We start from the raw sequence: 14,632 nt of genomic DNA, 5'->3' as shown, positions 1-14,632 counted from the left end.
CATACTAAACGCCTTCTTCACTATCCTATCCACTTGCGACTCCACTTTCAAGGAGCTATGAACCTGCATTCCAAGGTCTCTTTGTTCAGCAACACTCCCTAGGACCTTACCATTAACTGTATAAGTCCTGCTAAGATTTGCTTTCCCAAAATGCAGCACCTCACATTTATCTGAATTAAACTCCATCTGGCACTTCTCAGCCCACTGGCCCATCTGGTCAAGATCCTGTTGTAATCTGAGGTAACCCGCTTCACTGTCCACCACAACTCCAACTTTGGTGTCATCCGCAAACTTACTAACTGTACCTCTTATGCTCGCATCCAAATCATTTATGTAAATGACAAAAAGTAGAGGGCCCAGCACCAATTCTTGTGGCACTCCACTGGTCACAGGCCTCCAGTCTGAAAAACAACCCTCCACCAGCACCCTCTGTCTTCTACCTTTGAGCTAGTTCTGTATCCAAATGGCTAGTTCTCCCTGTATTCCATGAGATCTAACCTTGCTAATCAGTGTCCCATGGGAAAAGCTTGTCTCATGTCTGGGGCAGTGTGCTGCAGGAATGGTGAGCCATTTCTGAAGCGATGCACAAGGTGAGTGGATAATATGGACTCATGAACAGGTGACAAAAACCATTTTTTCAGAAAGGAATGGACTAGGATGTGGACTTCTCCTTCCAGCTCCAAGAACTGGATTGAATTTCACTCCCGGGAGATACACATGTTCTGGTCCCAAGCCGATAGGACTCCGATGAGGAGGATTAGTTTTGGGCTGGAGCACAGCCAGCTGCCACCATGGTTTGCTGCAATGTTTCCCGGGGGCCTGCCCAGTGGGAGGAGTGCCAGCAGGATCCACAGCACTAACCTCCTGGGAACTGAGCCCATGACTGGGAAAGGCTGCTGTGCTGAATGGAGTCCTGGGCTGAATGGCAGTCCTGGGCTCTGTGCTCTGATGCTGGCTCTTTGGTACATTGAGGAGATCCTGGATGATCACTGATCTCCAAGTCAATAGACAATAGACAATACGTGCAAGAGTAGGCCATTCTGCCCTTCGAACCAGCACCACCATTCATTATGATCATGGTTGATCATCCTCAATCAGTATCCTGTTCCTGCCTTATCTCCATAACCCTTGATTCCTCCACCCTCAAGATCTCTTTCCAACTCTTTTTTGAAAGTATCCAGAGACTTGGCCTCCACAGCCTTCTGGGGCAGAGCATTCCATACATCCACCACTCTCTGGGTGAAGTAGATTCTCTTCAACTCTGTTCTAAGTGGCCTACTCCTTATTTTTAAACTGTGTCCTCTGGTTCGGGACTCACCCATCAGCGGAAACATGCTTCCTGCTTCCAGAGTGTCCAATCCTTTAATAATCTTACACATCTCAATCAGATCCCCTCTCAGCCTTCTAAACTCAAGCGTATGCAAGCCCGGTCGCTCCAATCTTTCAGCGTATGATAGTCCCACCATTCTGGGAATTGACCTCGTGAACCTACGCTGCACTCCCTCAATAGCCAGAATGTCTTTCCTCAAATTTGGAGACCAAAACTGCGCACAATATTCCAGGTGCGGTCTCACTAGGGCCCTGTACAGCTGCAGAAGGACCTCTTTGCTTCTCTACTCAATTCCTCTTGTTATGAAGGCCAGCATGCTATTAGCTTTCTTCACTGTCTACAGTACTTGCATGCTTGCTTTCATTGACTGATGTACAAGAACACCTAGATCTCGTTGTACTGCCCCTTTACCTAAACGACTCCATTTAGATAGTAATTTGCCTTCCTGTTCTTGCCACCAAAGTGGATAACCACACATTGATCCACATTAAACTGCGTTTGCCATGTATCCATCCACTCACCTAGCCTATCCAGGTCACCCTGTATTTTCCTAACATACTCCTCACATTTCACCCTGCCACCCAGCTTTGTGTCATCAGAGACTTTGATAAGTCCTTGCTCATGACACTAGATCCTCTTTCAGCCTGTGGATACAATTGGATGGTGAGGTGAGAATGTGGTGCCCATTGAAGTGAAGGAGACTGGGTCTCATGGAGAGCTCATGTCCCCTCAGGCATCCCCCCTGCGGGAGAGGGAGATACAATCTGAGGGAGAATTGCTGTTGTGTGTCCAGTTTGATGGAAACCATTGGGGTTGAATCTCCCTGGGGGTGAATTCCCTGGACTGAACCAGCAGTGAGCCTGGAGAAATGGTGGAAACGACACCAACAGGATTCCCACTGGTCTCCCACCCAAGCTGCAGCCAATTCTGGGCCTGCCCTTTCGGAAGGATGTCATGTCCGAAGGGATGGGGCAAGGGGAGATTTCCCAGAATGGGACCAGGGATGAGGCTCTTCAGTTCTGTGCAGTGACTCCCGAAGTGAGGATTGAGGGGATCCTGGTGGATTGTAAGGGAGAGATGAGGAGGCGCTGGACCATATATTTCAGCTTGTGTTTCCTCCAAAGTCAAACACAACTTGGCCATCCGTGCCAGGGGCATGCTTTGGGACTGAAGGAAATTAAGGAGAGCAGCAGGCTGCCAGTCACTCCCAGGACAAAATCCCCACCCCCTCCCATCCTCTCTCTACCCACCCCACTCCCAACCGACCTTCCCTCTCACCTCCCGGCTTCAGGGATTCCCGGTCGCTGCTCTAACGCTGTTTATTCCTCATTCTGCTCTGGGAGTTGTCTCCGCCTCAGTCTCCATTTCCCCCTTACAAACGGCCAGATTTGAAGCCTAAATTTATAATCTAATTTTGCTTCTCAACTTAACTCCACTTCTTGAAGTAACAGAGGAGTCCTGAAACTTGTACTTCATCTAGATTATAATATATACACCTCAAAATGATATGCACAGGAAGAAAATTATTGATTTAAAAATGTTTAAGCACCAAATGTCATATGACTTGCCTATAAAGTGGATTAAGAGCAATGATGTCACGTATTGTTTTCACAATTTCTGCTGTAAGTGCCTGTCAAGAAAAGGCAGACATTATTCAGCTTTTCCTCATTTCAGGAAGTGTATAATTAATATTTTGAAACAGACAACAAGCTATTGCACATCACAATTTAATAAAATAAAATATGTGAGAGAGCACAGCATGGAAACACACACCAAGAAAATCCCTGCCATGGATATAATCATACATTTACATCTGTTTGCAGTGTCTCAGGGCTAGTGAGGGGAAGACGGGTCAAAATGTGTTGCTGGAAAAGCGAAGCAGATCAAGCAGCATCCAATGAGCAGGAGAATCGACGTTTCGGGCATGAGCCCTTCTTCAGGAAGGGCTCATGCCCGAAACGTCGATTCTCCTGCTCCTTGGATGCTGCCTGACCTGCTGCGCTTTTCCAGCAACACATTTTCAGCTCTGATCTCCAGCATCTGCAGTCCTCACTTTCTCCTAGAAGACAGGTCAAATCAGAATTCCTGTGATCAGTGCTTTGTAGGTAGAAAGTAAGCACGCGATAAAAATGGACTCCGATACCTACAATGGCCAAGCACATGATTTCATTAGAAGCCTCCCAATAGAATCGTTCATAATTTGTCCAAAATTCTGGAGATTTCTTGTTACTACCAATTCACTTACAAGACATCACTACTTCAGAACCACTAGGAAAAGTGTTAATTTCCTTGCACCAAGATCTTTCTTTGCTCTATATCTTTCCTTGAAGAAAACAAAATAAAAAGCACTGAAATAGGAATCTGTACTAAATTAAAAGTAATAAAAATGATTTTGGGAAGAAGTGGATCAAACAAAAATCACCCTTTTACAACTTACTTTAACTTCTTCTGTGACTTGAAAGTCTTCATGGACTACATTTTCCACCTCTACCATTAACAGTTCACCTATCGGAGCAACAAGCGACTCAATGCTTGTATCCGCTGTTGAGGATTGGCTACCTCCTTCAACAGTTCTCTGATGTTTTTGTTTCCCCTGTGCTTTGTCTTGATTTTGCTCAAATTCTGCAGGAACCATTTCATCACTATTTACTTCCAACTGCCTGGTTAACTGGATTCTAGGGAACAAAATAAAAAATAATCTTGGGTCCATTATTTAAACTAATAAAAATCACCCAAAACAGAAACTATTTAAAAGCTGCAGCCCTGTTTCAATGCCAACACACTCCTCTGTGTCACATAGCTGTGGATTCAAGTCCCATCTTCAATATTCAGCAGTACTTTTTCGACTTTAAAATGTTTTAGGACATTCTGTAGGTGCAGCATCTTCCTCCTTAAAAATTCAATAGGACTGGGAAAATGTTCCAAAATAAAAAGGAGCTTGCAAATGAAACAGACAAGGCAGCAAAAATGTTAAGACAGCATCAAGGGAAGAAAATGAATTGAAAAGTTTTAGGAAACAGTTTTAAAGTTAAGGGTTTCAACAGGGGAAGAGAGGTAAAAGGCAGAAAAGAAAATGAGCCAGGTGCAGGACAAAGAAGAGGATGGGAAAATTGGTGGGGGATACAAAGAGGACGGAGCAGACAGAATGATAGAGAATGATGTGTGTCTGCACATGTGTGTGTAGAAGGAGAGGAAAGATAAGTGACAGGAATAGAGAAGTACTGAGGAGCTGCTGAACTTGGCAATGTCAGCTGGTGCCCACTAAAACTTGACAGCTAGGGTTTCTACTGAGCTTAGCATCAGTTAGCAGCCTGTGATCCAGCACCATTATGTCCAGGCAGGTCCTGTGGCCTCAGACAGCACTGTAGCATGACGACAGACTGCAAATCACATGGTTTGGCGTGTCAACAAGTTTGAGAGAGAGGGGTTGCTATCAAATTGTGCCAACCTGGTCAGGTAAGGTCCTGTTGTAACAGCAATGCACAGAGGTTTCTAGTTCTAATAACATAATGATGTTAGAGGAAAACAATGTTAAAAGTGACTTTAAACATTGACTCGCTGTATTATGTTCTTATATTTGGAGAGCATAATGCAATTTACACTAATACTTCTTCTACTTACTTCTCTGTCTACTCAAGCTACTGAGCAAACTTGGTTGGAGACAGAATGTTAGTTGAATCCTAACTGTTATTGATTGGGTCCAAATTAACACACCTGTATTTAACTAGTTTTTAAATTTATAATTTTTCCACATTGACAATTCATACTTCATGATCATTTATGGTATGTCATTTAGTGCAACAAAACTGTAAAAAGCAAACTCAGTTTATTGGTTAATTAGAAATCAAGTAACTCAATCTGATGTCCAACGTACCTTCTGTGTCCCATTACAATCATGCGCAATCTGTCGCCTAAATCTTGCATCTCATGGATCTGGACGAATGTTCCTATCTGGTAAATCTCACTCAAGCTTTCAACTGCATCAGATTCATTGCTGTGAGTTTATAGAGAAAAAGATAACATTACATTGCTTTGCTTGTATTATCCTTGCAGACCAAAAGGTAGGAGAACTCAGAGTCGTTCCAAAACAAATCGTTCACTGTATCCCATTTAAAAAGGTTAATTTCTCTTCTTCAATTAATACTGATTGCAAGTCAGTTTCATCTAAGAGGTGCAGTCTAAATTAAGTGAGACTGAAGTCATAAGATTTTCCTATTCTTCTAATCAACCTATTGGATTTTCTTACACACCTCTGGAACAGGTGGGATTTTAACTCAGGCCTCCAGATCCAGAAGTAGGGACAGTATTACTGGCCACAACATTTTCCTTTACTTTTACAATTTTCTTCCTTCCTGTCTTGAATTAGCTTTTCGGTGGCTTTTAGCTGTGATTTCAGTAAACTAGTCCAGTGAACAGAGGAGACCTTTATCTATCGCCCTCAAGAAATATCACAGAACTAAACTTGCTTCTTAATAGATGATAGTCAACAAGGAATCAATCTGTATGTGAGCTGGACACTAAGTGCGAACAAATTTTTATTGGCTCCTGTAGAGTTTAGGAAGTTAGGGGAAAGGAGAGGCAAGGTTGGTATCAAAACCAACTTCAGTTTTGTCCCTAACCTACAGATGGTGAACCTTCTATCAAGAAACTATGAAGGTCAGGAACAAAAGCCTACAAATTTATTCCTCAGCTTCGTCTAAGTAAGTTACTGCAACTCAGTACCGATGTCAGCAACACAGAACAAGGAGAAAACGTGGGTTCCTTAAAACTCTGCGAGGATACTCACTGGTTACTGGGCCATCAGGGGAGCCAAAAAAGCAGAAAACACTAACTGAAAATTTGTCATTTAGTATATATTAAATGTTGTAATAATCATTGTACAAGGAAAGCTATAAGCTAAGTTTAAATAGGAAATAATAGAACAGAAAAAGTCTGTTCACTTGAGTTAAAGACATAGAAGCCTTAGTTTGCACAAGATAGATTTAAATGGCCATGATCAGGTAGAGTATCTTTTTGTAGACCAACCAACTGGTGACATCCCTGTTCAGGATTTAGTGGTCTAAACTTCCAAGTGCACTATTTATTGTCCTATATTGCTGCAATGATCTATTTTCTATCTCTTCTGCCTTTCTAGGAGTCTTGGAATCATAAGCACAGAAAGGGGCTATGTACTTTGAAAGAGCTATTAACTTAAAAATTAATTCCTCTTTTTTTCTCCCCCTATAAAGTTTCAGCATTTGTATACTCTAACTATTCTTTAAGCACAACCAATGCAATGCTGCTTCACTAACACACACTCTATAAACTGTGATGTGCCATATAATGTCTATGCAGATAGTTAGATGTTAGGACAAATCACTAAAAGCCCAAATATTGCTTACTTGTCATCTTTTTTAAGAAACACTCCTGCATATGGTTGAGCCAAACGTATTTTTCTTCGAAGTAGTTCCATTAACTTTTTATTCTTTACCTATGCAAAGGGATAAAACTTTCAGATTTGTGCAGTTACTGGTATTTATTAAACTTTTAGTAGTTAAGATGTGAATTTTTACATCAAAGCACTATAGCAACATGCTTTTCTCATATTTAGCCTCAAGGATCATTCATCACTGTATATGGGATGATGTACTGTGCACGTGTATACACAGAATATATATTGCGGGATGGCTACATCAGTGCTCAGCACTTTCAAGTAGTTCCATTTAGTAGATCATCTTCACATCACCCAAGTTGGAAGGCTATTCTCCACAGGAGGTATCATAATTCTGTCCTCGTCACACTTAAACAGTGAGTAAGATCACACTTAACCGTGGAACAGTGAAAACAGTTTACTCAGAGATTGAACGCAGTACCTATCTAGTTTGCATAAAGTGTTGCAAAAAGTGTTATGTATTTATTTGCAGATCTATCTTGAATGTATACAAGGTATTCTAAAACTATCAAAAAACGAAATTACTGGAAAAGCTTCTAAGGGTCACTGGACCTGAGATCTTAACTCACAGATGCTGCCATGCCTGCTGAGTTTTTCCAGCAAATTCCATTTTTGTTTCTGATTTACAGCATCCACAGTTCTTTCAGTTTTATTCAGTATTCTAAACTATGGTATACTTAAGCAATTCATTATTAATTCAAACCAATTTTAATCAAGTTATTTTTTTCTCAAGTTTATTGTCTTACAATTAAATGGAAAGCACAGTTAACTTTTTATGCTCAGTTGGTACGGTAATTTTGAATCGGGAATAGAGGACTGTTGATCTTAGATGACAAGAAATGTTTTTTAGAACAAGATAGATTTTATGATCAGATAAATTATCTATTCACAAGGTTGACCATAACTCACTTGCATTCTCAAGGTTCTAGTAAAAGAGTAATAATCAGCGAAAAGGAAATGTCCACTGTTTATGCAACCAGACTGGCTGCCCTTTTCTAGCTATCTGACAAACAGCACTAGCAAATGGATTAAGAAAAATACTGTTCGAGTCAGCTATCCAGACTGGAAAGTAAGTGGCCTTCAAGAAGATTGGCTCTTCATATTCAAGAGTTTCTACATTTTACTGCTGTTTTGGAGTTCGGACTACTACAACAGACTATTTTTAACAGGATAGTGAAGTATTGTTCCAATAGCATGGGGAATCATGTCTTATGAGCTCAAATGAGTTTTTTTGAAGTAGTAACAAAGAGGCTTGATGAGGGCAGAGCGATGGACGTGATCTATATGGACTTCAGTAAGGCTTTTGACAAGGTTCCACATAGTGGACTGGTTAGCAAGCCCTTTTGTTCTGGACTCCTCCATTCCAGTGAGAAAGCCTTGTCTGTTTGTCCTGTCCGTGACCCTCATGGTTTTGTGAACTTCTATAAGGTTACCCCTCAACCTCCAACACTCCCATGGGAAAACAGTTCCAGCCTATTCAGCCTCTCCCTATAGTTCAAACCCTTCAACCACAGCAACATCCTTAAATCGTTTCTGAACCCTTTCAAGTTTCACAATATCCTTCCGGGGTGACCTTATAGATGTTTGTGGAATCAATGGGAGCATGGATAGGGAGAACAGACAATGTCTTTTCCCTCTTCTGGATTAGTGGTGCTGGAAGAGCACAACAGTTCAGACAGCATCCAAGGAGCTTCGAAATCGACGTTTCAGGCAAAAGCCCTTCATCAGGAATAAAGGCATTGAGCCTGATGCGTGGAGAGATAAGCTGGAGGAGGGTGGGGGTGGGGAGAAAGTAGCATAGAGTACAGTGGGTGAGTGGGGGAGGGGATGAAGGTGATAGGTCAGGGAGGAGAGGGTGGAGTGGATAGGTGGAAAAGGAGATAGGCAGGTAGGACAAGTCCGGACAAGTCATGGGGACAGTGCTGAGCTGGAAGTTTGGAACTAGGGTGAGGTGGGGGAAGGGGAAATGAGGAAACTGTTGAAGTCCACATTGATGCCCTGGGGTTGAAGTATTCCGAGGCGGAAGATGAGGCATTCTTCCTCCAGGCATCTGGTGGTGAGGGAACGGCGGTGAAGGAGGCCCAGGACCTCCATATAGCGTACTGAGGCTATGAGATTTTGGACTGTTTCATTAACAGGCAGACCTGACCACTACAACTTTCCCCTGGTACATCGCTCAGCTTCCCCCCCCCCACAGGATCCAAAACGGCATACTTATTATTGAGGGGAACGGCCACAGGGGATCCCTGCACTTCCTGTTGCCTTTTGAGGTTGTGCTATAGAGTACTGAGATTATGAGATTTTGGGCTGTTCCATTAACAGGCAGATCTGAGTTACTTGTTTATTGTTGGTTTATGCGAAGGTTGGTAGGGTGGAAGGTGAGCACCAGGGGTGTTCTGTCCTTGTTACGGTTGGAGGGGTGGGGTCTGAGGGCGGAGGTGCGGGATGTAGATGAGATGCATTGGAGGGCATCTTTAACCACGTGGGAAGGGAAATTGCAGTCTCTAAAGAAGGAGGCCATCTGGTGTGTTCTGTGGTGGAACTGGTTCTCCTGGGAGCAGATCCAGCGGAAGCGGAGGAATTGGGAATACAGGATGGCATTTTTGCAAGAGGTATGGTGGGAAGAGGTGTAATCCAGGTAGCTGTGGGAGTCGGTGGGTTTGTAAAAAATGTCAGTGTCAAGTCGGTCTTTCCCTATGTTGGGGGATTTCAGAACTTGAGGGCACAAGTTTAGGGCTAGAGGGGAAAGACTTAAAAGGGATCGAAAGGACAATGTTTTCCACACAGAGGGTGGTGTCTGCATGGAATGAGCTACCAGAGGAAGTGGTGGATGCTGGTACAATTACAACATTTAAAAGGCATCTGAATGAATATGTGAACAGGAAGGGTTTAAGAGGGAAATGGGCCAAGTGCTGGCAAGTGGGACTAGATTAATTTAGGATATCTAGTCAGCATGGATGTGTTGGACCAAAGGGTCTGTTTCTGTGCTGTGCATCTCTACATATTTGCAGCTGTAACTAGACAAATCATTTCTGATCAACTCCCAATCACTCCAACATGCAACACCACAATACTTATGATCATGATTACTTTGTGTCTCACATGACAATTTGCTAAGTCTGTAAGATGCAGTGAATAGAATTCCTCAAATAAGAATGAAAAGTGCTGGAGAAATGTAAGTAGGTCTGGCATCTGCTGAGAGAAACAAAGTTTGAGAGTCTGATATTATTCTTCTTCAGAACTGAACGTTGTTGGAAAATAATGGTTTAATGTTGCTAACAAATGAGAGGCAAGGAACTGGTTAAACTGATGGTGAGGGTGAACAAAGCAAATAATAAAAAGGTATTTTAAAGTAGTAAAGGAGGATTATGGAGGAAAATAGGTCATAATGGCAGATATGAACAGTCAAAAATAGGTTAGCTTTGATGAGCACAAATCCATGCAAACAACCCTCGGGGTGGATGAAATCAAATATGGAGGACAGTATTCATGCTCTGAAATTACTCAAAGCCAAGCCGAGGCCTGAAGGCTGTAAAAGCCCCAAAGCAGAAACTAAGGCGTTGTTCCTCCAGCTTGTTGGAGTACAGAAGCAGACCTAAGATAGAACTGATAGCAAGAGAGCAACAGGTCAGTAGCCAGAGAGATGTTGCGCAAAGCAGTCACCCAGCCTGCGTTTGGGACTGCCAGTTTAGAGGCGAGCGTTAAGGTACATTTGCGACACAAAGTGGTTAAACGGCGTCATTAAATGTACATTACTTTGATTATTCTTGGGAATAAATTTCAATAAAGTTGCTCTTAAGTCTCAAATTTGCAATGAAAACAACCTTGGGCGGTATAAATAGTTTGGAATTAAGTTTCCCCTTTAAATCCACTCATATGAATGTTCATATTTAGTGTTCACGTTCGCGACGTTTCCCATCTATCAACAAGTATCACACTCTCACAAAGACTCCACAGGATTCTTACCTCAATTATTTTAATAAATCTGGGGAACACGGGGTTCCTAGTGACGGCGATCAAGGGGACATTGGGAAAAACATCCGGCACGATCATCGGGGAGAGCGCAGTCATGGAAGGGGGCATACCCGCAGCCCCTTCGCCACCTCCACCATCCCCAGACCCATCTTCCACACCGTCATCCCCCGAGTTAACCGAACCACCACTGCTCTTCTCACTGAAGTCCTGGAAGGTGCGGGTTTGCTGCAATCGGGGGTTAAGTTGCGGAAGGAGCCTGGATTTCTTGCCATTGCAGCATACAGTTCCTGCCACCCTAGTTACCGTTCTGCGCTGACCGCAGCCCCGCAATCCCACACAGGCAACCGAATGGAACCGCTTTATTGAGGAAGCAACCCTGATCTCGCTGTTCCACCCGGCTGGAGCAGAGCTCGTGACCGTATCGAATAGTCGATACCCTGATCTGCCTCCATTAAACCAGCGAGATATAGAGCCCAGCCGCATGTAGGCTGACATCTTGATTACTGATCTGTAAACTCCCACAATGCCTCTCGGCGACCTCGCCGCTGCTCTTCGGAGACAATCTATGCCGCGCTCTGATTGGCTAAAATGGTTACGGCCCTGGGGAACTGGATTTGATTCTTCATGGCTTGATCTGACTCCACGCCTTTCCCAACCCTTATAAAAACTTACAGACTATCCATTCTTTTCTGAAAGTCAGCTTGAATCTGCGTAAGACTGTTGTACTCGTGAGACAAGGAAAGTTGATCAGTGATGAATGATTTTCTCCGTATGAACTGGGGCACTATTCAGCTCTTTGGGACAATTGGACACTGGTTGCCCCAGTAGCATCTGCAGACCTCACTTTCTCCCAGTAGCATCAAACCAATTACCTTTAATAAAAGTGCCAATTTTTAAAGGGGCACAAGCAAAACACTGTAAAAAGGAAACTGCTTCGGACTGCAATGAGGATTTTTTTTCTGATGTGGAGGTGCCGTTGTTGGACTGGGGTAGGCAAAGTAAAAAGTTGGTAAAAACAAGGACTGCAGATGCAGGAAACCAGAGTCTAGATTAGAGTGGTGCTGGAAAAGCACAGCAGGTCAGGCAGCATCCGAGGAGCAGGAACATCGACGTTTCGGGCAAAAGTAAGAAGTTGCATGACACCAGGTGATAGTCCAACAGGTTTATTTGAATTACAAGCTTTTGGAGCCATGCTTCTTTGTCAGATAACATGTATCCATCTGAACTATACAATTCTACATTTTTACATGGTAACAAAAAAAAGTCATTCCAGCATCACTAAACAAAGCCAAAGTTACTGGTCTTTTTGAACATCATAAGTAATAAAACCCAAATCATAGAAATAAAATAAATTTTAACTAATTATAATGACTCTACATTTGCTCAGTACACATTCCAGTTCCTTCACTGTTTTCTCGTCATGAAGACCTCATGCATTTACTGGGCACAATTCTTGTGTCATCAGATGCCCTGAGATACCTTGTAACCCAACACATTAAATGGCGATGGGATTTCAATTAGCAAAAGTATTGTAACCAATCCTGATGTTGCCATCGCATGATTTCCACTATTGCTGCATAGTCATCAGGAATAACAAAAACAATATGGATGTAAAGCATTTGCTAAAGTCAAGCATTCCTAAGAATTTCAAACGAAGTATGATCAGCCAAAAAAAAACTATAGAGGGAAATACTAGGAGTAAGTGGTCACTGATGGATTCTAAGGAGTATCTTAACAGAGGCAAGGGAGGTGGAGAAGGATATCCAGGGATTCAGGCTTACTATTTCTGAAGGCAAATTCTCAGACATTTGAAGGGGGAATGAAAGAGCTAAAGAGGTAAGGAAGGATAAATCTGCGAAGGAAGTTGACCACAAATATGCAAATTTAAAATTTGAGGCAATGGAGAAACTTGAATCAAAGTTAGCAACAGCGGGGTTATTGGTGAGCAGGGGTTGGTGAAATCGAATATGGGAGCAAAGTTGAGAATAATCTGAATTTACAACTAAAAGAGGATAGCAGCTGGCTGGGAGAGCATTGGAATAATCAAATCTGGAGCTGACAGAAAGATCCATGCAATTCAATGGTAATCTCTGGATTACCTCCAGTGCCACGTGCTAGTGAGGGTCAGAACAGGAGGATATGGCAGATGAATGTGTGGTTAGACAATTGGTGCAAGGGGCAGAGATTCAGATTTTTAGATCATTGGGATTTTTTCTGGGGCAGGTTGCATCTGAACTGGAGGGGTCCGATATCTTGGCAGCCAGGTTTGCTTGTGCTACAAGAGAGGATTTAAACTAGATTGGCAGGGGGTTGGGATCCTCAACAGCAGGGAAGCAAGTGGAAGGAGATACAGTAATCAGAAATAGTAAGGTTGGAACACGACATGGAGCAAGGAATGTCTGTTGGATTAAAACTGTATCTGTTTTAATACAAGACGGCTGACAGGTAAGGCAGATGAACTCAGGGTGTGGATAGATATGTGGGATTGGGACATTATAGCCATTACAGAAACATGGCTAAGGGTGGGACAGGACTGGCAGCCTAATGTATCAGGGTACAAATGCTTTAGGTGGGACAGAGGTGGTGGAAAGAAAGGAGGGGGAGTTGCATTTTTGGTTAAGGTGAATATCACAGCAGTAATCAGAGATGAAATAACTGAACAATCATCCTGTGAGGCTTTGTGGGTGCAGCTAATAAATAAGAAGGGGATGGTGACGTTACTGGAGTTGTACTATAGCCCCCCTAAATAGTCAAAGGGAATTAGAGGAACAAATATGCGGGGAGATTGGGAAGACTTGCAGGAACAATAGGGTTGTCATAGTAGGGGATTTTAATTTTCCTAACATAGACTGGGACTGCCAGAGTGTTAAGGGGGTAGAATTTGTTAAGTGCATTCAGGAAAGTTTCCTCATCAATATGTAGAGTGTTCGAATTGGAAGGGGCAAAAGTTGACCTACTCTTGGAAAATAGGGCAATATTGGTGATGGAGGTGACAGTTGGGGAGCACTTTGGGACTATTGACCATAGTTCTATCAATTTTAAAATAGTTATGGAGAGGGACAAAATTGGTCCACAGGTTAAAGTTCTAAACTGGGGTAAGTTGAATTTTGATGGAATTAAACAGGAGCTCGCAGGGATTGATTGGAGTACTTTGTTTGCAAGCAAAGGAACCTCCATCAAGTGAAAGGACTTCAAACATGAGGTAGCTAGAGCTCAAGGTCTATATGTTCCTGTGAGGGTGAAAGGCAAGGTTGACAGGAATAAGGAACCCTGGATGACAAGGGATATTGAGACTTTGACCAGAAAAAAGGAGGAATGGCTCAGATACAGGTAGGTAGGATCAAGGGAATCCCTGGATGTAGATAGGGAGTTTTCTGAAATGGAAATCAGGAGGGTGAAAGGGGGGCACAAGATAGCCTTGGCTGAGAAGATTAGAGTGAATCCAAAGTAGTTCTTTAAGTATATTAAAGAAAGAATAACTACTGAGAAAATAGGACCCCTCATGGACCAATGTAGACATATATGTAGAGAACTGCAGGAGATGGGTGAGGTCCTCAATGCATATTTCTCCTCATGGAGAAAGACATGAAGACTTGGGAACTTGGGGAAGTTAGTGGTCATATCTTGGGGACAATCCCTATCACAGTAGAGGAGGTGTTGGATGTATTAGAATGTATGAAGGTGGAAGAGGCTAAGGAAGAAATTGCAGGTGCCCTGGCTGATATTTTTGCATCATCATTAGCCATGGGTGAGGTCCGCAAGACTGGACAACAGTAAATGTTGTGCCCTTATTCAAGAAGAGTTGCAAAGTAAAACCTGGGAACTACAGACCAGTAAGGCTAACATCTGTGGTAGGTAAGTTACTTGAGAAGATTCTGAGAGATAAGATATACATG

General features: G+C 42.8%; 1 protein-coding gene across 1 annotated transcript in view; it reads right to left on the bottom strand.

Annotated features, from left to right (window-relative positions):
* The window catches only part of lonp1 (lon peptidase 1, mitochondrial), a 47,063-nt gene extending 35,795 nt beyond the window's left edge, over positions 1-11,268 (bottom strand). The window contains exons 1-5 of the mRNA XM_043721032.1: positions 10,728-11,268; positions 6,712-6,800; positions 5,205-5,324; positions 3,768-4,005; positions 2,899-2,960 (exon numbers count right to left, since the gene is read on the bottom strand). Of these exons, the coding sequence (XP_043576967.1) occupies positions 2,899-2,960; positions 3,768-4,005; positions 5,205-5,324; positions 6,712-6,800; positions 10,728-11,231 (1,013 nt within the window). The 5' untranslated portion in view covers positions 11,232-11,268. The remainder of the gene's footprint in view (positions 1-2,898; positions 2,961-3,767; positions 4,006-5,204; positions 5,325-6,711; positions 6,801-10,727) is intronic.
* Positions 11,269-14,632: the final 3,364 nt, after the last annotated feature.

Source organism: Chiloscyllium plagiosum, chromosome 31, assembly GCF_004010195.1.
Source record: "Chiloscyllium plagiosum isolate BGI_BamShark_2017 chromosome 31, ASM401019v2, whole genome shotgun sequence".
Lineage (NCBI taxonomy): Eukaryota > Metazoa > Chordata > Chondrichthyes > Orectolobiformes > Hemiscylliidae > Chiloscyllium > Chiloscyllium plagiosum.
Note: the sequence above shows the minus strand (reverse complement) of the source record. Positions and strands in the feature narration are given on the sequence as shown.